General features: G+C 37.3%; 1 protein-coding gene across 1 annotated transcript; it reads right to left on the reverse strand.

The window, feature by feature from the left end:
- Positions 1-2369: 2369 nt before the first annotated feature.
- Positions 2370-27573, reverse strand: LOC104501853 (septin-10-like). Its single transcript, XM_010145734.1, has 9 exons — positions 27355-27573; positions 21266-21383; positions 20346-20541; positions 18684-18870; positions 14999-15160; positions 13017-13113; positions 12294-12462; positions 5333-5465; positions 2370-2564 (listed from the first exon to the last, which is right to left on the reverse strand). Exons 1-9 carry the CDS (start codon positions 27571-27573, stop codon positions 2370-2372), a joined length of 1476 nt encoding a protein of 491 aa, XP_010144036.1.

The raw sequence follows: 27573 nt of genomic DNA on the forward strand, positions 1-27573 counted from the left end.
CATCAAGCTCCATTTTGCTCAGGAAGGAGCAATCAGACAGCAATTACAGGACCTGGCACTGGCCCACCACTTCTCTTGAAAGAAGCATCAGTTTTACGCTGGCTGAGTGTGTGGGCTACACAGGTGTCTCCTCTTAACCCTTCCCTCCTATGTTACAGCCTGCTCTGCCTGTGGAACTGACTGAATTATCAGTTTGACCCTTTCCTGGTCAATGAAAGGCTTCAATATTCTTTCCCATTGGTACAGAACTGAAGGAAAATGCATCGCTTTAAGTAAAATAGAAGGTGAGGTCAGCCACTGGAGCAGGCTCCCCAGGGCAGTGGTCACAGCACCAGACCTGTCAGAGTTCAAGGAGCTGGACTCAATGATCCATATGGGTCCCTTCCCACTTGAGATACTCAGTGATTCTATAAGTACAGTGCTATGTGACAAGTATATCATAAGTTATATTGCCTTTCTGGCACAATATGCACAAATCACCTATTCTTTTCCAACCAATAAATGACTTCATATACTTAAAACAGCTGCAAAGCAAAACAGAAACACTTAGGCAAAATCAGTGTACTTTATTTCTATTAAGATGGTACTTCATTTTTAAAGAGTTGCACGAAACAACTTGAGAGGAACTGCACCTCTTATGTTTTCCCATTAGCTAGAACAGCTACTGAAAATATTAAAAAAAGTATTTAAACTTGTTTTAACCTAAAGCTCTTGCAGTTAATAGTTTTTGTAAAGTTTAGCCTCTGGTTGTAACTGAACACCACAGTCACAAGCATCGACAAGCTACAGGTACTTTCTATATTATATTAGTAATGTCAGATGCAACAGTGCAGCACTGCAAAAATATCTCAGTACATTTTGATTAGCAAGATCACATCTGACATTTAGGACAGTGCTTTTACATGAAAATGTATAAACAAAATCTGTCCGTAAAATCTGTGGATGGTTCAATTACGTCAATAGTTGTATTAAATAATATTTACTAGACTAATATACCAATACAATATGGAAATAACTCAAAAAAGGTTACAGAAGACATATTCATCAAATACTTGTGTACTACAGCATTCATATGAATGGAACTGTTTATTGCAGGGACATTTTCTTTGGTACAATGCACTTAAAAGGAAAGCAAGTTGGCCACACGTACGTAAGGCAAGTGCGTATCAAGGCACTAACAAAGTCCAAGATGGCAATGACAGAAATTGCCGCACCGCATACGTACAGATTGTGCTTCAAAATTATTTGGCAGCATGCAGCAACAAGAGATATTTTCCAAATCCTTCGGTAAGAAACTCCAACTCCTATACCTCCAAAAGCACACCGTGAATCACTGCTTCCTGACAAGATGTTATTGTTTCTTCTGTCGACAGTATTACGTAAAGGTGGCACTGAAAAATAAAAGCAAGCATATAATCTGTAACACGCTCTGAAGAAATAGAGCTAAAACAGAGAAAACAAATCTGAAAATTAAGTTGAGAGGTACACATAATAATTAAGATAACTTCAATTACCAAGAATTCCTTGATTTCATAGGTAAAAGGAGTCTACGAAAAGGAATTTGGTAACACTACTTGAAATATTATCTGCAGTAAAGTTGCAACCTACCAGGAAAGGAAATTGGTAAGTTGCCTTTTGGTTTTGAAGGAGAAAAGAAAATTAATTCAATTTAATTTAATGCTTATATATGAACATTTAATTCAGTGTTTATATATTAAGAAGTTGGGTGTGTTATTCTGGAGACTACATTTGAATACATTTCTGAAATGTCACAATATATTTGAGCTTTTCTTCTGGGAGCGGAGAAAGAAGTGGAAGGGAAGAAAGTGAAATGTTTATCAGGTCGTATTCTGCATTTGGTATAATTTTACAGCAAATTTTATCAATTCCTCCTTTCAAAAATCTATACTAGGAAGACACGTACAGTTTTATGGGACAGCATCAGTCAGACTGCTTCATAAATCTAACATACCCTGTATTCAAAACCTGAGTGCTGCAATCAGAAACTTTTTCTGGAATTCCCTGAGTGAATTTCTCTCCCTCTAACTTTTCCCTCTCACTCTGTTCATGAACATTCACAACTTCTTCATCTCTGACAACAGAGCACAGGAGTTCAAACTGAAAACTTTTATTCCTTCAAGGAAATATAAAAAAAAAAAAGAAGAAAGAAAGAAAATGCTGACAGAACATACAGCAATTACTCAAAAAGTAAATCCAAGCATAAGGGTACTTCACACACTTCTGTCGTCTTATCACATAAGAGAATAGGAGCATGTTTATACCTTTTCTAATGATGACTGAAATTGCCATTATAAACGTGATAAGTAAAGAATTTTTTTATTAATGATTCTGTCAACTAGCCTCAGTCCTTACTTTTTGCGGTCCTTGTCTCTCTTCAAACTAACAACAGGGGTAGAGACAGATGCTTGTGATTGCAGTAATTCAGCATTTGCTTTCTTCTCATAAAACACAGCTATTTCATCTTCTAGAATTTTTTTGTTTTTTTCTAATTGCAGTTTCACTTCTTGATGCATTAGCATATGATGTTCAAATTTAGTCTGTACCTGTTTAAAGAAAGCACAAAAAAATAGCATTTCCAGCTGGCAACACAAGGTGGTGATATCACAACACAAAACCCCTCTGCAATTAAAACCTACCTCAGCTTGTGTTAAAAAGTCATAAGAAATTGCAGTTCTTTCTCAAAACTCATAAGACTAATAAACAGCAATTCAGAAAAATAATCACTCATATCACATTGTTCTCATAGAAGCCAGGCTAACACACAAAATATAGTACAGGAAGAAACCATGGAAGGCACTAAGAGAGTGTTAGATTTCCCACTAGATTTTACTGTATCTTTATTATATCAAAAACTAGATGGCTTTTAGAGAGAAAATTATTAACAACAGAAGGACTAAAATCACAATTTGTCAAGTAGAATCTACTGCCCTAAAACCAAGCAGGTGAGAAATTGTATATTCTTTAGTTATACAGATATGTATTTTCATATATATAATTTTAATATGTATATTAATTACATTTACATATTAATATGTACACACACAGTAAGTCCGCTTGGGGAGTTGCTTGGGGGCTGGAAGAAGTTAACTGCTTTTCTGCAGTAATTGTTCTTTGATTGATCTTTTGACGTATTAATGGATTCTACTCTCCAGATGTATTTTGGCCAGTTTAAACGTAACATGAAGTTGTACACGATAACCAAAGGGTACCTCACTCCACCCTTCCTCACCTCCCATCTCCCCTCAATGATAACCGAAGGGTATCTCACTCCACCCTTCCTCACCTCCCATCTCCCCTCACAGAAGCTCACCTAGAACAAACACTGCTTCTGTATCCATCTGTGTTGGTGTGACTCAATATTAAGTACAGGTATACTGGTATAGGAATTGGAGAGATTCCTTTCCGTCTTTTGCAAAGAAGGAACTAAGAAACAGCTAAGATTATAAATGTAACAATATGCCTGTTCTACACAGTACAGAAGTCAGATTTTATAAACAGGTTATGTGCACATATATCCTATTCATTTGTTTATTTCACTGCAACAGTTAACCAGATGTATTGCAAAAACAGGTACACCAATAAAAACCATTCCGGGTAGAAACAGTAAGGTCCTAAGCAATGGTATGTCTCAAGAGTAGTAATGCTGCACATTGCAATTACAAGTTTCCTCTAAAAGAGGGATGCGAAAGCAATCTTAAGTACAACAGCAATTCCAGTTTTTCTTTAGTTTCCAGATACACATATACACTTCTCAGCAACAAGGGTATATGTCAGATGTCCTTTAGGAATGACTGCATGATCACTTTCCCAGGAACTGGGAAAACTAATATCCATAATTCCATTGCAACATGAAAAGCTCACGAACTGCTTGAAATAAATCATAGAAGGAAATCAGAGTCCACAAATACTGTGTAAGACCTAGCTGAACCTACTTTGAACAGGGCCAAAGTACTCTTCCAGTTGGATAGCCTCACACTGAGGATTGAATGATTTTTTTTTCTCCACAAGTAGCACGGGGGACTTAACAGATTTAGAAAACAAAGTATTAAGCCTTCTTATTTAAAACATGCACCTGAACACCTTGCAAAAACTGCAACATCTTTGCTGGGAGACTGAGGTACAGAAAAGAACATTAATAAATATATACAGCTTTCCAATCCCAATTAAACCAGTGTTTGACTATAAATACACATGACCACGATAGCATTGGGCTTAAAGTAGATGAGAAGATCCTGTTTTGCCAGTCCATCTTGACAGGACTAAATCTTCAACAACATATTCAAGAAATGATCCACATCTCCAAGTGTTCTTAAGGTAGCTGGGAATAGATGAGATTTTAAAAACAAAACAAGAATAGCTAAACCACATGTCCCCACATTTTTAAACCCCTCAACATAAGGGTTGAGCTTTTGTTTAATAATTGAACCTGGAGGTCATAAAAATGTGCATGAGCCACTCGGGCTGAGAAATCCATGCGATTTTTTCCTGAAATCTTGTTTTTTACAGAGCAACCTATGCACAAAAAGCACCTACTGTGTTCCAGTGGCATACCAATGTTTCTCAGCATACTGCTAGAGAGAATGAAGTAATGTGCAATTATATTCATCACTCTCTTACTTCACTGTGTCACCTCCTACTCTGTTGACTTTCCCCAGCTATCCACCAAAGCCTTTAGACCATAAGCTTCCTCCTTCCAAAAAAGTCTGCTATTTATAGAATCAGAGAATTATTTAGGTTGGAAAAGACCCTCAAGATCATTGAGTCCAACCATTAACCTAACACTGCAAAGTCCACCACTAAACTAAGTCTGTGAGCACCACACCTACAGGTTTCAAATACCTCTAAGGATGGTGACTCCTCCACTTCCGTGGGCAGCCTGCTCCAATGCTTGATAACCCTTTCTGTTCAGAAATTTTTCCTAATATCTGACCTAAATCTCCCCTGGCACAACTTGAGGTCATTTCTGCTTGTCCTGTGACTTGTTACTTTGAAGAAGAGACTAACACCCACCTCACTACAACCTCCATTAAGGTAGTTGTAGAGAGCAATAAGGTCTCCCTTCAGCCAGCCTCCTTTTCTCCAGACTAAACACTATCAGTTTCCTCAGCTGCTCCTTATAAGACTTGTGCTCTTGTTTGCTTGTTTCTAATCAATCTGCTAATCCAATCAATCTGCATAATCAATCTGCTTTTGATTTAAGCATCACTGCCCTCAAAGTATTAGGAAATTACAAATGTGTGCTAGTTGTGATTCTGCTAAAAACTTAACTGTTCCAAATCTCAGCAAACAAACCCAAGACAGGCATGCTTACCTGCTGCTCTGCTTCTTTCAACATTGCTTCTTTCTCCTTCACTCTGTGCACAAACTGTTGTCTCATCTCCTCCTCTTTTCTTTGCAGTTCAAGGTACAACTCGTGCCTCTTTGCTTCATAGGATGCCTGTAGACTGAAGTCCAAAAATATAAGCAAGTCTCCAGCACGCTGCTTTATTCAATGTGGAAAACCAACAATCTGGAACATTATTTAAACAATTAATATTAATCTGAATTACTAATTTCTACAGCTCCTCACATAAAAAAAATTATAAACAAAACTAAACAGAAGCAAGCATTTTACCTTTCTGAATTTTTATTTAAATATACAACCCTGAGTAAAATTACACTCTGATGTAAAATAAATATGTATATAAAATGCTTAAATTTACTTTATATGTTTAATATGCATACACACTTCTGTACCAGTTTTTTAAGTCTTATCTTGTACTGTTTTATTAAAACAGTTTATAAATGGAAAAACTTACAAAAAGGACATCTAAAACCTCAATTATTTAGAGCAACAATAAGCTTAAATAGCTCTCTTCTATTTTTAAATTTATGATTACTGGGCAGTTTCCCAATCCTAAAGTTTCATATTTGTATTCAAAATACAATCTCAAGAGAGAGAAGAATTGTCTTGAAATTGCACACCAATATTCGTAAGATCTCAAGGTCAAGCACTTTTCCTATTCTACCTTATTTGAGTAATACATTGCAACAAAACAAATTCAGAACAACCTTTTGGGGTTTGGCTTTTGTGGGTTTTTTTAAACAGCTGTGAAGTAACTTAGGTGATCCTGAAAATGTATCCACCACGTGAAATGAGGGGACGGCTTTCACACGGGTATATTAATTCACACTATCCTTTAAGTTTAGACAGCATAGGTAATAACATCAAATCCACAGCACCGGTTTTTCTAGTGCTAGCAATCTCATTATACGCACTTTCAGGCTCGGTGTCAGTTCTGCCAGCTAACATGCTGCCTTTGGGTGCAATAAAGCCGCTAGAGCAAGTGCTAGACTAAGCTAACATGCTGTAATTGCACCGTTGTTTTGTTATGTGGACATCTTTAGACTCAACCTAAGCTAGTTTATGAGGTAAAAGCAGTTTTGTCTTGAAATTCATACAAGATTAACTTTGAAGACACTGGATTTACTAATCAAATTACATGTATAAGGAATAGGAGAAATACAAGTGTATTTTTTAAACACTCCTCTCCCCCTGGATTGAATTGTTCCAGAAATCACAGAGACAAAATTAAAACAAACTTTCCACTTCTCTGTCTGGCATATCAGCAACATAATGATCCAAACAGCCTTTGGTTTTAGGAGGTTTGGAGAGGAAAGGAAAGCAGTTCAGCAGATCTTAAGCCAACCCTTTCAACATTACTGCATCCATTGCTCACAGTAAAACACTTTCCAGTTTACCTGAAGACTGGTTTCACTGCTTCTCATACAGGACATTATGAAAATAAAATTCACAGGTTCTTTTATTCTTCTGGTTTGGACCTCTAGAATTTTATACTCTGTACAAAACCACTTGCAAAATTAAGATGCTAAAGATAATGATTTAAATAACAGATTCTTTTGCAAGAATGGCAGGGATTGTGAAGAAAGTCTATGCCTTACTAATACTCCATTACATACCTTGTAACAGCACTATCACCTACTTTTCTACTGAAGCATTGCTGTGACATACAGTTTTTTCTGTCTGCGTAAGACTTAGAACATGGAAGCCTGAATATAAAGATGCAAATCAAACATGTTATGTTCATAAATAAAGACTCTGATCGAAGTGAAATCAGCTCTCAGTGAAACACAATGTTTGTGCACTTTGAACAATACAGTTACATCATATTTTACAGTTTGTTCATTTAAATTTTAAAAAGCTTTCGAATTTGAAAACTACACTTGTAACTTTTTGCATAACATTCGACTATCAATTAAGGTATACAAGAAAAACTAAAAAGTTTAAAAGTTAACTAGTAGCAGTTATTTTTAGCATGGTCCCTTGACTCAGTGAACTACCTAAGTTGATATTAAACTACACTAACGATGTGGTAGATCTAAATAATTACCATTTTCCCAGTGGAGGCACAAAAGCCAGGTATTTTGGATGTAGTGCAGTCTTACCATAAGGAGATTAAAACATTTAGCTCAAATGCAAAGGTCTGCATTTGGTCAGATGAACTCCATTCCCAAAAGACTTGCTAAGGAAGACGTCTAATGGTCTTTCAGATATTAGGCTTCTTTTCTTAGAAAAGACAACTGGACTCTTATTAACCTTCATCTACATGTAAAATTATTCACATTACTGAATCCATCCCTGTCATCATCCTCAAAATAGTCTGAAAAACAAACCCGTTTTTTTTCAAGAACTACCAAGGTCTGAATATCCTGGTTTCAGGGAGGAATAAAGCATGGAATACACGACTGCTCACATATTGAGAAACTTAATTTTAACTGCAATTATGACGAAGAACAAATTGTAATTACGAACACAGAAAAACAACTAAACAAGAGAATGGTTAACATCATAGAATCCAAATATGCAGGCATATATAAAAGCTTGAATATCACTCTTCAGCTTTTTTCCAGCAGACCCTTTGCCTATTAGTTTTCTTCTTTCAAAACAAGGATGTCCCCTAAAGCAGCAACATAGCTTAGACTGGAAAATGGTCCAGCTTCAAAACAGCAGTAACCCTCTCCTTCCTTGCAAACATGTAAGCCTACTAGATGCATATATATTTAGAAGTTTGTTTGGCTGGAAGCACTCTTCATGTCTAGATTTCTGTCGTCAACTAGCCCAGATTTTTCCATTTGGAACATCTCAGCAATTATCTCTTGCTGAGACTGACCTGAAACTAGGAATTCACGTTCCTAATGGACATAATTGGACCATCAAATAAGCAAGACTAGACCATCCACACAAGAAAAGGTCTATCTTTACTTTTCAACAGCAAAGAAATGCAAATTTCAATTTTAAGTATTAAAAAATGATAATAAAAGCACTTCCTGGATTTTACATCCAACAGATACTGCAGCAGATGCATAAACCATCCCCTCAAATATTCTGCTATCCGTTGACTTAATTGCATAAATTTTGCTGTAACAGGCTTTCCCAGCCCATTCCTGATTGGCTGCTTTTCATGGCTTGGAAACCAAATTATACATATGACTAAGTTTAGTCTTAGGTGGTATTCCATTTATTTCCTGAAGCACCATATGGTGGATTCTTCATTTTTAAAGTGGTTTACCACATGCTATACTCTAATTTGATACAGTACATATGTGACTGTAATTCTCATAACTTTTTGGAATTACATCCCACTATAAGACTGAAGGCTTTTTTTTCATTTAAAAAAAAAGTTTCATATGTTGTTTTTGCAAGGTATATGAATGAGATTAAGTTCCCAATTACCCATTAATTTAATGTTATCCAATGGTTTGAAAAAATACCAGTATAAATCAAGTGTTCTGAAAGCAGCAGAATTAATCGTCCAAATTCTTGTGGATAATTTTGTGTTCTATCCTCTCTATTACTATAATGCCCGATACATCCTTATACCTTTTTAACTATACAGTTAGTGTCCCTCCATATTCTTCACTCATTTTGAGTACTCACATGGATCTTGAATGAGTACCCTTAGTTACTTCCAAATCACTCCCAACCTTCTCATCCTCCTGCAGTACTGCCAAGCTTCCAAGAGTTTCAAAAGACAGTACTTCGGTCAGAGGTCGTGATTTACTGACCATAACTGCACATTGGCTAGCCAACAACTGGAGGTCTTCCTGCTTTTCCTGCAGTGAGAACCATAACTACGCAATCCCCTGGAAGCATCCAGCCCTTTACTGAAGTTTGAAAATGGGGAGTTGGTTCACAAGACAGAGACTAACAGCCTGATCGTGTAAACTTCATTTTCCCTAAAAATCTGGTTAATGAAAAAGTTAATCCTTAGAATGCCATTCCAAATAAACAAATTTAGAAGTTATTATGACAAAAATTCACACAAGACAGAGGATTAGGGAATAGGTATTTTTAAAAGTGTGGAGAAGGCAGTTACTTCAGACAACTACTATCTTTATTTTCCCTCCTCACACCCAGTAATAAAGAAGCAAATGTATTTTTTTCATTGTGTGCTGAAACCATCTCTTTCCACGTCTCGCATAATAAAATAAAGCTTGCCAGCACGGAGTAAAACAGATGTCTGCCCACAACCTATCTTACAAAGTGGCTGAAAATCCAAGAATTACTGGTTTTGCTTTGCAGTGGCATAAAGTTTTGGATGAATAAAATACTGTTGTACTTTTAAATCCAAGAGAGTGGTACAGGAACTTCACAGGCAGCTTTTTCACATGCCAAAGGGCAGGGCATGTTAGCTAGTCACATGTCAATGTTGAAATGCTACAAACCCCAGTGTAGCAAAATTATTCAAGTCCAGCAGAAATTTTCTAAATTTACATAAAATTACCCAATTCAGGTTACCAAATTTAGTATGTAGACAGCTATATCACGGACAAAAAATATGACTTCTCAGTAGGCATTTTGATCATTATTTACACAAGTAGCATGAAATTTTAATCATCAGTCGTATACTGCTATGCAATATTAGCTATATAACTAGAGCTCTTAGAATCCACGTCTGTATATTGTAAATATCCCTAAGGACAAAGAGGATGACAATTTAATAACACACTTTTGCCTAGAACAGGATAGTCCCTATTTTGAAACATATATAAATTTACAAGTCATCAAACTAAGAAGCACTTTCTATGGAAAGAAAAGTTTTCTATCACACTGCTGAGGATGACATTTTTTATCTTTTCCTCAGTAGCTTCATTAAACACCTTATAGGCTACATTAGTCTGCTAATTACACTACATACAGATCCTCTAAACTCCCTTCCCTTTTTATGGTAGCATAAAACGTCTCTCCCAAAAGATCAAATGCCTTCTCTTTCAGACCTTAGTGTCATTCGCTATGCCATGTAACTGAAGGACAACCACGCATCCTAGGTCCAGTCATACTTTCCCTGTCACAGTAAATATGGGAAGTTAATTTTTCTAGATACTTATGGAATACCTATTCTCATCCTTCCAAAACAATAACATTTTCATTAGATGTGATTCCCCAAAACTAATTATTAAGTGTATTGTCTTGCCACAAAGCTCTCAATAAACTGCCATTTAGTGGGCCATACATAAAAACTACACACCAGAGGGAAGGTTGCTTTTCTGTATCTCCACAAACCAATTTATTTCTAAACTAGCTGCTGAAGCATAAAATATGACATTCTGATACAAACCTGCCTCTTTCCACCATTAGTAAAACGCCAACAGTTTAGGGGTTTTACAAAGACAATTCTTGTGTTTGTGGAAGAAAACAGTTCTGTAGATTATAATTTTTATATCTTAGCTAGAGGCGTCTGTACACAGCGAAATTCAAGTTCAGAAAAGCCAAAGCTACTGCAGTCAATATTGGCATGAACAAATCTCTAAAAAAAGGCTTTCCCTAGACAAAGATAACAAGATATCAGCTGTTAGTGTATGTTCTTAAACCTAAACCAAATAAATATTTTATGGTCAGTTTCAGTTGGTTTTAAACCTCACTTACCTTTAGGTCTCTGTTTACAAAAAGGGTTTATTCCTTTCTTGTTAGGTCAAGAGAAATTATAAGATACTACTGAGATTCAAGATCAGCTCAAGATCACCTAAATGAACTAATCTTTAAATGTGCATTGACATTAAGACTTCAGATAAGAAGAGACCTCATCCAGCATCTTCCTTGGCCACATTAGTCTTATTTACTTATTATGCATTGAACAATATACAAATTGGACTTAATCCAAGTAAAAGACATGTCGCTCCATCAATACTCTATGAGTTACAGTAACTGCAGTTGCCTTAGAACTTCTGTGCAAAGTACAGGTGGAAGCAAAGGAAGCCATTTAAGAGTCCTTAATTTTCACCAGAACAGAACAGGTAAAGACAGTCTGATCACTAAGTAAAAGAAGTAAACAAACCAGTTGGTTCAAAGCACTAGAAATTGTTTTTAATGCAGAGTAATATTTTGTTTTCTAGTCTAGAAAGTTTAAGTTAGTATTTCCCACCATGACTTTGCAATAATAGTAGGTTGCTACACCATGAAGGCTTGAACAACTCCTGAAGCATCAGTTCTTCCTCATCAGGATTCTAAACACTTACAAAATACAGTCCTAAGGATAAAATGACCAAAGGAAGCTGGAAAACGGAGAGGGAGATGACAGAATCAGAAATAAAAGATTAAACAAACTGGATATAGAAATTGTAAATACCTCCTGTTTAAAGCAGCTTTACTACATGAAACAACCAAGTACCTCCAAACCTCTGCTTAACTTTCCTTTGGAATTCTCTATTAACTTCCTACAGTCTAACGAGATTTCTTGACCTGAAAAGGCTAGACATTTGTTATTAGGGCAGATCATGTAGGAAGCCAACAGTGTAACCAATGACTTAGTAGAAGTTTTTGCTTCAGTTCCTTCTGAACTTTGAGTCCAACCAAACCATTTTTCAGAATCAGAAATTATTAAGACAGAAAGTAAACCAGCTACTACCAGTTACTATATAACAAAAATAATTTAAAAGGCATAAAATGCATGTACCTGAAGAAAATTTACATTCTCCATGACAAAAATGAGAATCCCCAGATTTATTCTAAAAGAGAACGATTTCAGAAACGGAACTAGCTTGTATGCCTTTGAAAGCAATGCTCATACAATCCCACATACTCCTCTGTGAAGATAACTGAATGAACAACTCCCTACTAACTCTGATTTAAAAAAAAAACAAACAACCACAAATAATTCTTTCCCTCTTAGAAAACCTATTCTGTGTCTGAACCCTGCTCTGTATTGGGTGGATACAGTCAAGTGTGAAGTGAATGGATGCTGAAAGCAAGTGCTGCACATGAAGTCCTTTACCTGACTGGTTTGTTCTGAGGGCCAATGTCCCTGAAGCCCATCTCTTCCAGTCTGCAGCGTCTGTACAACTCATAATGTCGTGCATGAGTCTGCTCTCTTAAGTCTTCCATATTTGTGCAGATAAGCATGTTGCGAAGCTTTACAAAGTCACAGTGGTTCTCATTTTCCACTAAAAGAGGAAGATTTTATTATTATGCACAAGTAGCAAAATCGTCAAACCATTTTACACAGCACCGAGACTCATTTCTATTGTGTACCAATTATACTTCCAGCAAAAGGTGCCTCGTTGTTTAGAATGCCTCTTATGCTTCCTTGTAATTTCTAATATACACAGTGAAGCACTATAAGTACTAGTGAACATGTTCCAACACGCTGTCTTCCGATTCAAGTGGGGAAAAAAAAATTATCTTTTTTTCCCTCTTCTTTACTGACAATCATAAAACCTCGATATTTGGTAGTACTAGAGGCACTGAAATCACACTAACCTACCGAAATATTACCTACTCTATCTCATAGCTTGATTCCAGGGACACATCTGTGCTGATGAAACTACCAGTTAGCACACACCTCAGGTATTAACTACTAAACTCCTTAAACTGTTGATCCAAAATACAATCAATACGGCACCAGTGGATAATATCAGCCCCTTTTAGTACTGACGAATTTTACACCGCAACCACAACGACAAAAATCTCATAAAAATACCTTTGAGTACTCATTTACCTTGTACAATGCCCCAAGGGTACTGACGACCTCTCACTGTTTTGTTTCCAATTTTCACCTCTTTTGTACTTCCTACTACAGCAAATGGCAAATGTCCCTGTAAGAGCCACACCAGTACAGTCTTATCTCTCAGCATTCTTATGTCAGAACTGAAAAGCAAACACTTCACAAATAAACTAGGGGGGAAAACCACCACTTCAGGAAAAGCCAAGAGGGAGTTTCAAACCAAAAAACACTTCGAAGAAATCCGTAGCTAGTCAAACTACTGACAACAAAAGTCAAGCTATAATAACAAAAGTGGGAGGAATGCTTGATAGACCCAGATGGGTGTGCTGCCAATTCAGAGGAACTTTGTCAGGCTGGAGAAATGGACCAACAGGAAACTCATGAAGTTCAAATGAAAGTAATGCCAAGTCCTGAACAGCAGGAGGAAAACCCCATCCTCCAGCACATGCCCGGGGCCAACTATCTGGAAAAGACAGAAGAAGACACAGGGTTCCTGGTGGACAACAGGTTGGACCTGATTCATCTGGTTTGCCCCAGTGGCAAAGGTGGCTGACTACATCCTCAGCTGCATTAGGAAGAGTATCAGCAGTAAACAGAATGCTGTTCTAGCACGCATTCCTCTGATCCGCATTCAGAATGCATCTCCTCAGTAACAGTCATGAGACGATCACAGGTTTGAACCCAAGGTATGGTTACTGCTGTGGGCTCAGCCAAATGGCCAGAAATACAGGCTGGGTACTGACTGTCTGCATGCTGAACCACAACAACTGATCAAATTAAAAAAAAAAAAAAATTATTAACTCGGAGACCTTATAGTGGCCTTCCAGTACTTAAAGGGGGCCTACAGCAAAGATGGGGAGGGCCTATCAGGGAGTGTAGCGATAGAATGAGGGGTGATGGTTTCAAAGAGGAAGAGGGTAGACGTACATTAGAGATAAGGAAGAACTGCTTTACTGTGAGAGTGGTGGGACACTGAAACACGTTGCCCAGAGAAATTGTGGCTGTCCCATCCCTGGAAGTGTTCAGGGCCAGGTTGGACGGGGCTTTGCACAACCTGGTCTAGTGGAAGGTGTCCCTGCCCACGGCAGGGGCACTGGAAGTAGATGATCTTTAAAGACCTATCCAAACCATTCTGTGATTCTACGATAAATCACGAGCAGAGCGTGAAAGTAACAGACCACCACCTTTCCCACAGCAGAAGAACCTGATACTGAACGACAGCCTGCACGCTCTTACTCCCTGAGACAACTGACACAGGTTGGGATGGCAGAGCCATACACTCTATCGTATTAGCTCTTCCTCCCTACTCTAGAACCCCAGTACATGCAGACATATGTTCATGTGCATCTACAGACACACACACACGAACAGCAAAATACATGCTCAAAGCAAAGACATCTAGCTTCACAAGCTTAGCTGAAGCTGTCAGATACTCCTGGAAGGATCTGAAGGGACAATAGTAAGAAAGCCATAATTATATCCAACTTTTTAATCCCCAGAGAAAATTTGTTCTAATTGCAAATGAAAGTGCTAAATAAAAGGAAAAAGCAGATGGAAGACTTGCTGTCATAAAGAAAAAAGAAAATTGGAGAAATGAAGCACTTGATTATCTTCCCTAACAGATGTATTTGCTGAGAGGAAGAGCAAAGTCAATCTGTCCATCTATGTTAGTAATTATGTAAGATTTATCCAGAAATTAGAAAAACTATTTATGAGTGAGAACCTCTTTTCAGTTGCCGAGCCAGAAAAGAAAAAGCCTCATAAAACAAGTAGTATCAACAGCAGAGGGACAGAAAGATTTGGAAGTAGGGAAAAAACCAAAACATATGATCTTTTTAAGGAGAGAGAAAAATAAATAAACAAATGAAACATACAAATCTATAAGCCTCAAGATAAAGGTGAAAAAACAGGCATGAATTGGCATTAGAGCGTGATGCTTTAGTACTGAAATACCAATGGATTTTTAATTTACTTACATTCATGATGGTATTAATTTCAGAAACAGTTTCATCATCAGTTGGAAACTGGTATATGTGGACACCATTACTAACTAATTCGCACATTATTTTGTTCTTGAAATTCTGTAGTTCAGTTTTAGAAATGCCATCTGCTTTGCCTATAATTGGTATAATGTTCACCTATTAATGACAGAAATTATATGAAATGTGTAAGAATTCAATTTTGAGGTGCCATCTTTTACGAATTAAATTGTTTCATGATAAGCTCTTTAAAACTTCCCTCACAGTCCAAAGTTTTCCATCAACTGATATCAAAGCTTCACAAACCATGAAAAACACAATCACTAGCATCACTTAACAAAATAACAACAGATTATTCAATGTACTCCTTTAAAATTAAGAGATTGAGACAGAGTCCTCAGAATTAAATTAACTTCTACTCTTGTCTTTTCAACATAAAAGTTTTTCAAGTACCGGTTAATGAGGAATTTCTTAGATAATAGCAGAATAGCAGAGAAAGATCACTGAGGAGACCAGCAACAATGGAAATGCAAAATCGACAGAAACTGTTATTACAGCTATCAACATCGACGTTAAATCACAACCATTATATTAATATTTAAAAGCAATACTACTCTGGTTTTAGATAAGCAACAACAAAGAAGTTAATCTTTGTTTAACTGTTAAACAAAAGTAATTTCTGATTGCAGCTTCCAAGTTTTACTTAGAAAAACGCAGAAAACTTGAAAACTAGTATGTCAGTACTTTTCATGCAAGAATAACATTAAGTGAAGGCATGTGCATTTGTATTATTAACAAGAGACTTAAATTGTATTGATTTGGATCACATATAGATGTGCCCCAAGTCCCTCTGTTCCCTCCTGTGAGTACTACTCACTTGGAAACCAGCTGATGCCCTTCCAATCTCCTCCTCAGCTACAACTCTCAACAACCTCAAAACTGAATTTTGCTACAAAGCAATAAGCCATTAATGCAGAATCACTTTAACTCCACACAAAAACTCTACACTTCCAATAAAACCAACAGTCCTGCCCTTCCCCTTCCCTGCAGCTGCTCATTCCCAGGTAGAAGTAAAATCTGTGCAGCTGTCCAAGGAGACAGATTGCTTTTCAGCTTCATCAGTTCCCTAACCAAGCAAAAATCCTTATCTTTCAAATTGAATCAGTTCCCTCACCCTGAGAACTGGCTGCCCAAAACGCTTAAGCATGCACAATGGGAAGAAACAGCTGAGACTGCCTCATTCAACAGCAATGCAGAATGACCATATAAAGTCAGCAGGATAAACTTTATCTGTGCACGTTACTGCTCTGTTTGCTAGCACCAAATTCAGCCATGTGATCATCCTTCTATCTGAAATGCCTGACCCCCCCCATTAGAAAACATGCTATTACTCTAAATTAAGATCTTCATGTAACACATTAATGTCAAAACATCTGTTGCCTCTTTATGTTACAGAGAAGGAAAAAAATACGTATACTTGAAATCATTATTGGTTGATATCTTGCAGGCTGATTTAAGTATATCTCTATGAATCAAAAAACAAACTCAAACCCCACAAGGTACACTCATGTAATCTCCTGACTTAACAGTAATCTGCATATAATTCTGCAAGAATTACTTAAAAATGCAAATGTATTAGTTGAATAATCACTCGTTCCCAGCAAGAAATCATACGGAAGAAGATTCTCTTAATCTGTGAATGAAAACTGGCCGGTCTGCAGTGATTCAGTCCTAAGCAAATCTACAAGTCTTTCCAACGTCTAAAAGCTAGAGGCCAAATTCTTAGCTAGTCATCAAATTTATAAGCCATAGAGAAAAATTAACTGCCCACAGATATGTCTGTGGTTTTTCTCCCAGCATTAGAGAGTACAGGATGAACGTATCCTATTGCAAGAATCCCGTTTACCTCTGAGCTGTGTAATCTGGTCTTGTTTTATACCAAGCAGGCCATAAGAAAAGCATAACATTTTACACTGTGATGGATTTAGGAAGAAACTGAAGGCAAGTTTTGTCACAGATTTATACACTCGATGTATGCATGTTGCTGTATCACCTTCTCTTTGAGGAATCCTGTACCCACCAAACATGCCCAGGGAATTCCACATTATGGGAAATCTCAAGTTCTGAATTGCCACTAGGAGGATGCAGTACTAAAAGCATCACAAACACCACAATGAGACTGAAACCAAACTGCAGTTAAAGCCTATACTGTTTTGTGTGTATACGTGTATTTCTGTAGTAAGATCAGAAAGCAGAATCCACTGCAAATGGATAAAACAACAAAGTTACATGCCGGTCATGTTCTCTCTGAGTCAAAGCAGAACCAAAAATATTTAGAGTAGCTGGCTAGCAGCTAAAATCCCCCAAAGTAGAATTACTCTCATTTTATCCTGATGGAAAAATATTTTCTCAGGATGCTAGAACTTATGGATCTAATTTTTTCCCTTTTGGAAGAAACACTGTTTTAAAGGGAGTTAAGTAAATAGAGGGCACAACCTAGAAACCAAGTATTTTTGTGGTTTAGCACAACCTCAAACCTCAAAACTCAGAGGAGCACAATATGCTCCATGAAACTGTCCCGTTTTCTAGTATCAAGGCTCTTTAGTTATCCATGTGTATTACAGGATAGTTTCACAAATATTTTAACCTGGCATAAACCAACACCACAACCAAAAAAGTGACCCTGGTCTCCCCTATCTTTGTCCCACAAAATCTCCTCCCCCACTCACTCTGTGCTATTGAGAAAATCCAAAATGCAAAATACACCAGAAACAAAATTTCAAAAAGACTAAATGTGCTCATCAGCAACAGATGATGATGATCCTTATGATCAAACAGGTGATTTGATCCTTGTTATCTTGAATTAATGTCACAAACCCAAAAAAACGCAGAAAGAAAATTTAGCAGGAAAGGCTCTAGTAAAGCACAAAGGAAAGGGCTAGAGGAACAGCAAACACATTTAAGTTTTCAAATTTCTTAAATCAAACCCAAATGATGTAAAGTTTCTTAAAATGGGTTAAACATTTAAGCTTCATCCAGCTTCTTTCCATTACAGGAAGAAGGTTAAGAATTTAGAAAGTGAAAGCAATTACACTTGAAACTGCTATTTTAAAGCTTTCAAAACAAACCCAGATGTGATGTTTAAAACACTAATGCAGCCTATCTTAGAAAAAGCCATGCTGGCAGGGTGTCCTGTTCATGGCACTTGCCTCTTCAGCTATCTGTAACAAAGATCTTCACAGCGCTGCAAAGCTTTTCATATGTCAGCTTTCCAGCAGTTCTAAAAACTTGATAGCAAACTAGAAACCAGCTTAATTAGAATTACTAAAGCATTTATGGAGGGTACTCTATCCAATCACAAAAAGATGTTAACAGTTTGTTAGAAGTAAAGTCACCATGGTTCTAATTTTTTTTTTTACCTTTTTTTTTTTTAAACCTTACTGTGCTGCTTTTTTCCATGTTCTTGCCAGATGTCTCCGTCTCCTTTTGATTTCTAAATAAACAGATGACAAACTCCAAGCTACTTGAGGAATAAATCTATTCGGAATCTAAGGCATACCAGTACCAAAATACATCCCAAACCAAACACACGGATATAGAACTGTAAGGTGGTAGAGGATCTAAAAGCTGCGAGGTGCTTCAGAAAATAAGGCAAATTCTTATAACCGTTTCAAAGTCTTACCTTGCTGTCTAGGCTTTTCATGGTTAACAAATCTAGGGTTTTTAGGGAATGGCCTGTAGGTGAAATGAAATAGAGGCAGACGTGGATGCGAGTATCATGGTAGCTACATAAAGAACGTTTAATTTTCAGTTCTTCCTGGAGATAGGCTTCAAATTGTGCATCTATATAATCCACTATTGGCTGATAGCTGTAAGAAATAAAATTTAACAACCAGAGATTAGCTACTCCTAAACAGAATCAGACTAAGAAAGGAATTCCTCTTGCATTGTTTTGTGAATTTTTGCTTTACACATCAAAAAGCTGGTCAAGTATCTACCCAATACAGCAGAAAATTAAATGTACAGAATAATCTTAATTTCTGACAGACTACTCAAAAAAGAAACGTGCACCTAACACAGATAAAATGTTTCCTAGCTGCTATTCATGAAAAAAGCTACATAAAGTTAAGTTCTGATTATAACCAATCTTCATCAAGTGATGTTCTATAAATCTTTGCCATCAAGCCGTGCAACTGCAGAACCCTTAGATGCAAGGAAGGTAAAAGATACTCTTAGACACAAGACAAGAAAAGAAAGAACATGCAATTACCAGTACCAAGAAATAGGACTTCTTTATCTTCTGAAGATGAAGTACTGTACATGAGAGCTCTTAAACAATAGACAAAAATTGAAAAGGCAGAATGTAAGAGAAGAATGTAAATCTGATTTGCAGTATGTACAGTTTTAGTATGCTTTACCCTACTTCAAATCAGATTATAAACTGTTTTCTTAAAGACAGTGTTGCTAGATGTACAAGCAGCATGCCCTTACGTTTCTACTGCTACAGAAAGTTTTCAAACTGATCAATGCTATCAAAATTCAGAACTAGTTGTTACATACAAAATTAAAAGGACCTGTACCACATCAAAACCTCTAATATCTATACTAATATCTACTTGCATCTCATTCATCCAAGTCACAAGCAGTAGCTATTTTCCAGACATATCATAAACCACAGCTCTCACGATAATCTTAACACGACTCTCTAAGCTTCATTTGTAACTACCACCATTTAGGCACTCATATAGCACAAAGGCTTGCTAGAATTATTTACAATTAAGGTGAAAGAAACAGTTCAATGTTTTTAAATCTTCGATTCATAAAAGCAGAGACTCAAAAAAAGTTCTGAAAGACACTAGCTTGGTACCTCTACATCTTCTGATTAAGCTGTCCAACACAAAAACCAGAGGCTTTCAAGTATCCACATGATGTTCCTTCCAGTTTGAGGTCTTCGGTATGTTCCAGTCAAACTGTTAAAAAACCTATAGACCTAATCTATATAATCTACACTACCTTATAACATGTTTGGTTGTTTAAAAAGTCTCCTGTTGACCTTCTCCCTGCTTTCCTTCACCCCAAAAGAAACTCTAGTCACTATTGCACGTTTTATTTACATATATTTATAAAAGATTATATCATAAAGAAAGAGGCAAAGTTCATCTGATTTCTTAAATAATTTCCTAGACAAGAAGAAAAACATATTTACTTTGGTACACAGAGAAAACAGTTAACCAAATATTCGGAATATATGTAAGAAAAATATTTACAAGCCCAAAGAAAAATCAACTTGGAATTGAAGACCAGAATTTCTGTGGTCTTACCATTGCAACAGGAGAGCACTTACCTGTCTTCTCTGTTTATCTGGTCACCAAATCCCACTGTATTTACAATGGTCAGCTTCAAAAGAACATTACTTTCCTGGAGTTCATAAGTCCGGGCTCTAAGTTGTACACTTGGCAGAAAATGTGTTGACTCGGGGTCATCAAAATTGGTGTTAAACAAACTGTTTATCAAGGATGATTTCCCACTTCCAGTTTCCCCTAAAGTTAAACAGAAGGGTTGGGGAAGACATTTTGCACATCAAAGAAAAACCTACTAGGCATAAAGAGTGTTATCACAGCAGCTCAGCAAATTTACACAAAACCTTGTCAGCTGATTTCTCCATGCAAAATAGTTGCCTACAACCCTTTTCCATAACGAACATTAAATATCTTCTACTGTCTTCATCCTGCAGATAGGCGTTACTTGCTAATGAGTAATAAGCAGAACAGTCTCTTGACACTTTGGTTTCTTTAAAAGTGTGAACTAATTTCCTACAGATTTTAAGAAGCTAAGTAACTATCTGTGAAACCATGGGGTTCAACACAGGGGTTTTATGAATAAGGGTAAAATACTGGAGCAAACATTTGATAAGCATAGAAATACTTCAGTAACACCATCTTGGAAACTTGGGATTCTTTTATCTGAAGCTCTTTGTTACAGCAAAAATAGAGCATAGCCCAGCTTACTCAAAAGAGTTTATCCCATGTATCAATAAATGTGTAGCATCCATTTACAACATTTTTGGTCTTCCTATTGTTTATGAAATTTTTCTATTTAAGAAAAACAAAGGATGGATACAAATAAGCAAAGCTGGGGGAAGTAGTGGAATCATAATTCATGCTTAACATTGAAGAGTTTAACATTGCAGCTGGATTTAAATCTCAGCCACTTCCTAAGGATGGGTATACAGTTAAAGCCTTAAACCACCCAGATACTACTTACCAATGCAAAGAATGTTAAAGCAGAAGCCCTGCTTGATGGATTTTTTAACCAGTTGATCAGGTAAACTACCAAAACCAACATGCCCGGACAAGGATAAAGTTCGAAAGCCATCATTTTGCTATAAGAAAATAATTTTCAAATGTTAGTGGAGTTGCAATGCAATTAGCAATAGCCTCAAAGGAACTCTTCTAGTAAGCTAAAACTTGTTCCTTATGATTTACAGGGAACTAAGAAAAGCAGAAGTCTGTAAAAAGATCTGTCAAATGAACTTTATTTCACGATGTGAGAAAACATTCACATTTCTTTTACAGGATTATTTGGAGGCTCAAAGTGAAGTCCATGTTTTTCAGAAAGAAAAAAACATGAATCATGAACAAAAAGCAGACAAGTTCAACTGAAAATGTAAACTAAAACTTTAGACAGAAAATAGATCACAGGTAGTTTGCTCTTAGAAAGGAAGCAAAAAGAATAATTTAAAACAATTAAAGCAGCAGAATTCAAAACAGAGATCGTAATCACAGGAAAATGTATGTTATCAATCAGAACTCAAAATTCTGAGTAGCTGGAATTGAAGTTGTTATTTATGTAAAATAATCTATTATCTAGACACCAGAACTCCAAGAGACAATATTACATATATTACTAGAAATGCCTAGAGGTGCACATTGCTTTTCAAATATCAGCTAGCAATCCAGCATCCTAACATCAAGGCACTGAGCATACCAAAAATGCGTAAGACTAAAAGAAACTATCTTGGTTCATACAGGTGAACTGCATTTTTAAACAAACACTTTGTATCAAAAGTGTAAACAGTTATGGGTCCATGCTACTCTCTTACGTTTCCAATCGACATGGAATTGGAAACCACAACTGGTTCCTGGGAACATGTATATAGCCAACAGTAGGAAATATTTTCTTTAACACTTGCAAACCCATAAAAGTGCCACCTTTTCCAATGCATGCATAGCAACTTTTACAATTCCTGTAGCTAAAAGGGTTTGGACATTCCTCACAGCAAATACTCACCCTCTTCTCATCTTGCCCAGGGCTTCTTGTGTGGGACTACACACTGCACTAAATCTCGTTTTAGACTAATATAATAAGGAAAAACGTCTAAGCAAAGTGAACAATTTGAAGAGAAAATATGACATCTTAGGGCTATAAAAAAATGTTCATTCAAAGTATGTCTGAAAAAAAAATTTCTCAAGGTATTCTACAATATGGAAATTACTATTAAAAAGGGCTGAGAAACACTGAGAACTGCCAGTGTCCATGTATTTGAAGACAAATGTATCCAAGACAGAGTGGCAGCAAATCTAACAACTATAGTTACACAGTCTGATATTCAAACCACCTCTGTGCCCACCAGCATAAGACAGTTTCTCTGAAACAACTCACCAAGCCTCCACACCAAAGGCCAGCGCAAGAGGCTCAGCATAATGGTAGTAGAGAAGCCTTTCTTCTTCATGTCACCAGCCTGAATCTAAATCATGCTGGGCTACCCTCAAAATCCATGTATAGCCATTTGTTACTCTCCAAGAAAAAAATCCTAGCAGAAAGAACTTTACTTCCTTCCAGTCCACCTGGATTACAGTGGACAAACCACTGATACCCACAACCTTACTGACCATTTCCAGAAGTCATTACAGTAACTACCATGTCATCCACAAAAGACTGTGTCAGAATTCAAGTGTTTAGCTGACAAAACTGGTATTACAGCTCTATTTGTTGTACAAAGATAAGTGCAGAAACAGACAACTGGAGTCCTCATGGCCATTAACTCTGTAACTTCATTTTCAAAAGGAAGGGAGAGATTTATTACACTTCAGCAATTAAATCGAGTTTATTGTTTTCTAGAAATTAAAACCAACAACAATTAGTTCTTCCACTGTTATACTATCTGTTTATCACTGAAAATTTGACCAAATTTCTGTGTGAAACAGAGGACAATGAGAAATAATACACATGCAAAACAAGGTGCCTTCTCTGTGCTTCACTTAGAAAGCTATGGCTATGCTTGTATTCAGCAGATGTCTGGCTGTATTACTACTTAAACTTTCATATCAGATGGCCAAGATGGGTTATTTCTTTGTAAGAAACTTCTAAGTTTCTCCCAAAGATACTTCTTATGGATATGAATTGCAGTCAGGAAAGAGAGTAACAAATTCTGCAGCAAGTATTTATGCAATTGCCAAGATACTCTCAGACACCTCAAATTTGCTACTATTTTAAGATAGCATATTTCATCTTTCTTCAGTACATAAGTTAATGACACTAGACAGTTACCAGTGAAAATCAAAACCATTTTTCTGAAAATATAAATATATAAAACTACATGGCAAGTTCTATGTTATTACAGACACAAGTCCTGGTAAATTGTAAGAAGAGATTATAGAAGCTGGTACTTAGAAGAATTTTCTCAATAGAAAAGTTGTGGTTTATGCACAGCTTTCTTCAGAGCTGTCCTGGAGTGGGGGGAAGAGACAGATCATCTTCACTCCATGCATGCAGAGATGACACAAATACATTAGTTGAGATAGTAAAGGGAAAGACTAGGAAATTGAGAACATGAGTCTCATTCACCCTACGCATAATTTAACACCTTAACCACAAGATCACTCTTTCTAGTTCTTTCTGTCAGAGGTAATGACACAGAAAAAAAAAAAAAACCCTAACCACCCCCTCCTGGAACCTCACATGTTCACCAGCTGAGCACGACATGACAAGGAGAATGTCAGAAGGAGACCATATACAGCCCTAACCACCACCTCCTGGAACCTCACATGTTCACCAGCTGAGCACGACATGACAAGGAGAATGTCAGAAGGAGACCATATACAGGACAGGGGAGAACAAGAATTTCAAGCAGAAAAGGTAGTATTTATATCATTCATGAGAACGTTTTAATGTCTTGTCCTAAGGTTCTTGTTTTAAAAAGAAGATTGGCAAACTGAAGGATGATCAAAAGGGATAATTCAGGGTATCAAAAAACATTTTTACAGAGAAACAGTACAAACACAGCCTATGTAAGTTCTTTCAAGAAAATGGCCAGAGTTGACTTGGTCACGGTACATATAATGAGGACATTTCTGGCAGCACACACACACATGCAAAATAAAAAACCCCAGCTGGAGACAGTCTCAGTCATGCTGATTTAGAAACCTACATTCTTGCGTGTTTATACTTCTGTTCTCCATGCAACAAACATTACAGGACCAAGAGGTACTGTTCTCATTTGGAGACTCACCCTGCCTCCACCTTCTTTATGGATGAGCCACTTTGTGAACATTTTCCATCTGACATCACTTGGGGCATTCTCTTAATATACAAGCAATAGCCTACATTTTTCCTTCTGAAATTTTCCAAGGGCACCACGTGTCTCTCTCTCTCAATGCCAGCACCTCACATAACTTCACTCTGCCATGGTCTAACAAAGACATGGAGAAATTAAATCCACAAATCTGATCGCGTGGTGCTTGCATTCTCCAGGCATCCAGTTGAAAAAAAAGCTACTACCATTTCACATTTATAAAAATGATGACAACTCAAAAATTAAGAAACCTAAATCATGCTGAAAGCAATTAAATCACCAGATTAGCCAGTCTTTTCAAATTAGTATCTGTTGGATAGAGCAGCTAAATTATGCTTGAAGACAGCATCTCATCCAACTTCATTCAGTGGATAACTCAAAGCTTGTAATCTGACCGCTGTAAGAGCTGTAACATTCCCATAAATACTTGTTTCTCACTGCCTTCTCAGAATTCATACTCTCATCAAAACAGTACACAACACAGACCGCTTGAGACAGTCCAGATCACATCTCAGTCCTCCCCTCCCTCACTTTTAAAAGCATTGGTAGCATAGCTTTCACGGCACTGCATCTGAATTTCTGCAAATTAATTTCATCAAGTATATTGGTTTGTATAAAGCCATCTTGCCTATTAAAAACAGCGTGCAAAGAAAAACCATTCTGAGACAAAAATAACATCTAATTTTTTTGTTTGTTTGTTTCAGAAACAAAGTAAAAAAAAAAATCTTTCAAATTTGCCACCTATTTCAGACTAAAACTGCACGGCACTGGGCCATTCCACAGCAAAAGCTGGGTCTCACACTACACGCATCTCTCTGCATAAGCCTCCTGCAGAACCAAACTTGCAGTCAGGGCAAATAACTAGCTTGCTATGCAGCCTGTAGAAATGACTGAAATTTGCCCTCCAAAGCTTGAAGAAAAAAGTAATCAGTGTTTGCGTGCAAAAAAAAAAAAAAAGTAATCAATGTTTGTGTGCACAAAAAAAAAAAAAGTAATCAATGTTTGTGTGCAAAAAAAAAAAAGGTAGAAAGAGGTGAGGGTCCTGCCAGGCCCAGGCAGCTACGAAGGCTAAAGTAAAAAAATGTTGGGTGGAAAAAAAAAAAAGGTAGAAAGAGGTGAGGGTCCTGCCAGGCCCAGGCAGCTACGAAGGCTGTGCAGCATCCCTCAGAGGGATGCCTCAGCATCAGCCATGACGGTGGATGACAACGCGTTAACATGGATGCTCCAAACGTGACTCGTTCAGAGCCCTGAGTTTTCCATTATCATGAACAGTGTGGACATTCATTAAACCAGAAAACCTATTTTAATCTTCCAGTAATGAACTGCATTATTCTTTTACAGTAAATTACTTTCGTAATAACCAAAGATACTTTTAATACGCAGTAAATATCCATGTTCCTATTGCCTCATAACACATAAGGTAAGTAGGAAATTAAACAGCTTCTGGAAGCAAGTAGAAAAATACTCTTTGGGTTTGGGTAGTCAAATTCTAAAATGTAGATGTGTGATGTAGGCATGCATACCTGACACCTCCTGATTTCGATATTTGTGTGTGAGAGAGACAGAGAACAGATGGGATGAGCAGAGGGAACAGAGAGGAAACATTGGCAAAATAACACAGAAGAGAACAGAAAATACAGGAGCAAAAGGTAGAAAAAATACAAAGAAAAAAAAGTCCATGAAAATGCAGAGTACAAAAGGAGATACATTAAAAATTACATGGAATTAATACATCAGTCTGCTCTAGAAAATAGAAAGCAACACACAGGAGTCAAGTACAGAACAAAACATTCACACCAACAGGTGTGCAGAAAAAGCAAAAGTATTGGTCAAAAGACAACTCAATGAAAACTCATTTGACAATTTCACTCACAGTTATCAGGTAATTTATTTAGCCTAACAGAAGCAGCAGGCAACTTTTTGGGAGCAGCCCAAACATCGGAATCCCAGGATTCTTCCCTCATCTCTTTCAAATGACTTCTTATATGGTATTCTGGCATACAAGCTATTTTGCTTTTCTAGCCCTCTTCGACATACAATACAGCTGAAGTTGCCTTAAACCAGAGCTCACCACAAGATTTTCTTCATACATGTATACACAGAGAGACCTTAGAAAGAACCTTAAAAAAAAAAAAGACGTTTTTGCCTTGTGTTTCTGTCTGAAGAAATCCGAAGCAGTACAGAACCTTACTGAATGCCCTGAAATCACCCAGGATGGGCAGAGGAAAACGTGCCAGCCTTGTCAGTAGAGAACAGGGGGCACAATGTGCCGGCTGCTACTGAAGACAACTTCAGGCCTGTATTTTGATGTATTTAGGAACAAACAAATGAGCAGAGACACTTTGCTAGTCTTCTAGATGTGATGAGGTGATTTCACAGACAGCAGCGTATTCATTTGCAAATGCCACTACAGCTTCTCTTCACCAACTGGCATTTAAGTAACTTGAAAATCTAGCACAGGTAGTACCTGTTCCTCCATGACTGCCTATGGATAGACATGGCAAGAGGCAGCAGGTGGTGAATAAAGACCTGACAACAGAAAAGAAACCAGTTCCTCACAGCTACTACTCCATGTGCCAGGCAAAGGGTGACGACAACAGTGCTGGTCCATATGGGACTGTTCAGCTCCTGCTACGCAGAAGGAGAAAGTGTTTGGTTCTGCAGTCTGCACAGAAAGGCCTCTCGACCTGCATGTTTTCAAGGAAGGAAAAACAAAGAAATCTGGGGCAGCTCTCTGAGGTGACCTTGACACAGAAAACAGTCACACTGGTATCACTACCCGTATCACAACTGCAGTCAGTTTTGGACACCCTGCACCTTTTGGCTGTGCTGGCTCAGCTGTGCCTGTTGCAGCTCTACCAATGTGTTTCCTGAAGGGCAGCAAGTCAGTCTTCTTCACTCTCGACCACATCAGCCCCTTGCTGCTAATGATCCTTGTCTGAACGAGAAAGCAATGCTGGTCTTGCATGCGAGAACGGTGGCTGCTACTTGAAGCCAT

This window comes from Buceros rhinoceros, unplaced genomic scaffold (assembly GCF_000710305.1).
Source record: "Buceros rhinoceros silvestris isolate BGI_N320 unplaced genomic scaffold, ASM71030v1 scaffold12001, whole genome shotgun sequence".
Classification (NCBI taxonomy): domain Eukaryota; kingdom Metazoa; phylum Chordata; class Aves; order Bucerotiformes; family Bucerotidae; genus Buceros; species Buceros rhinoceros.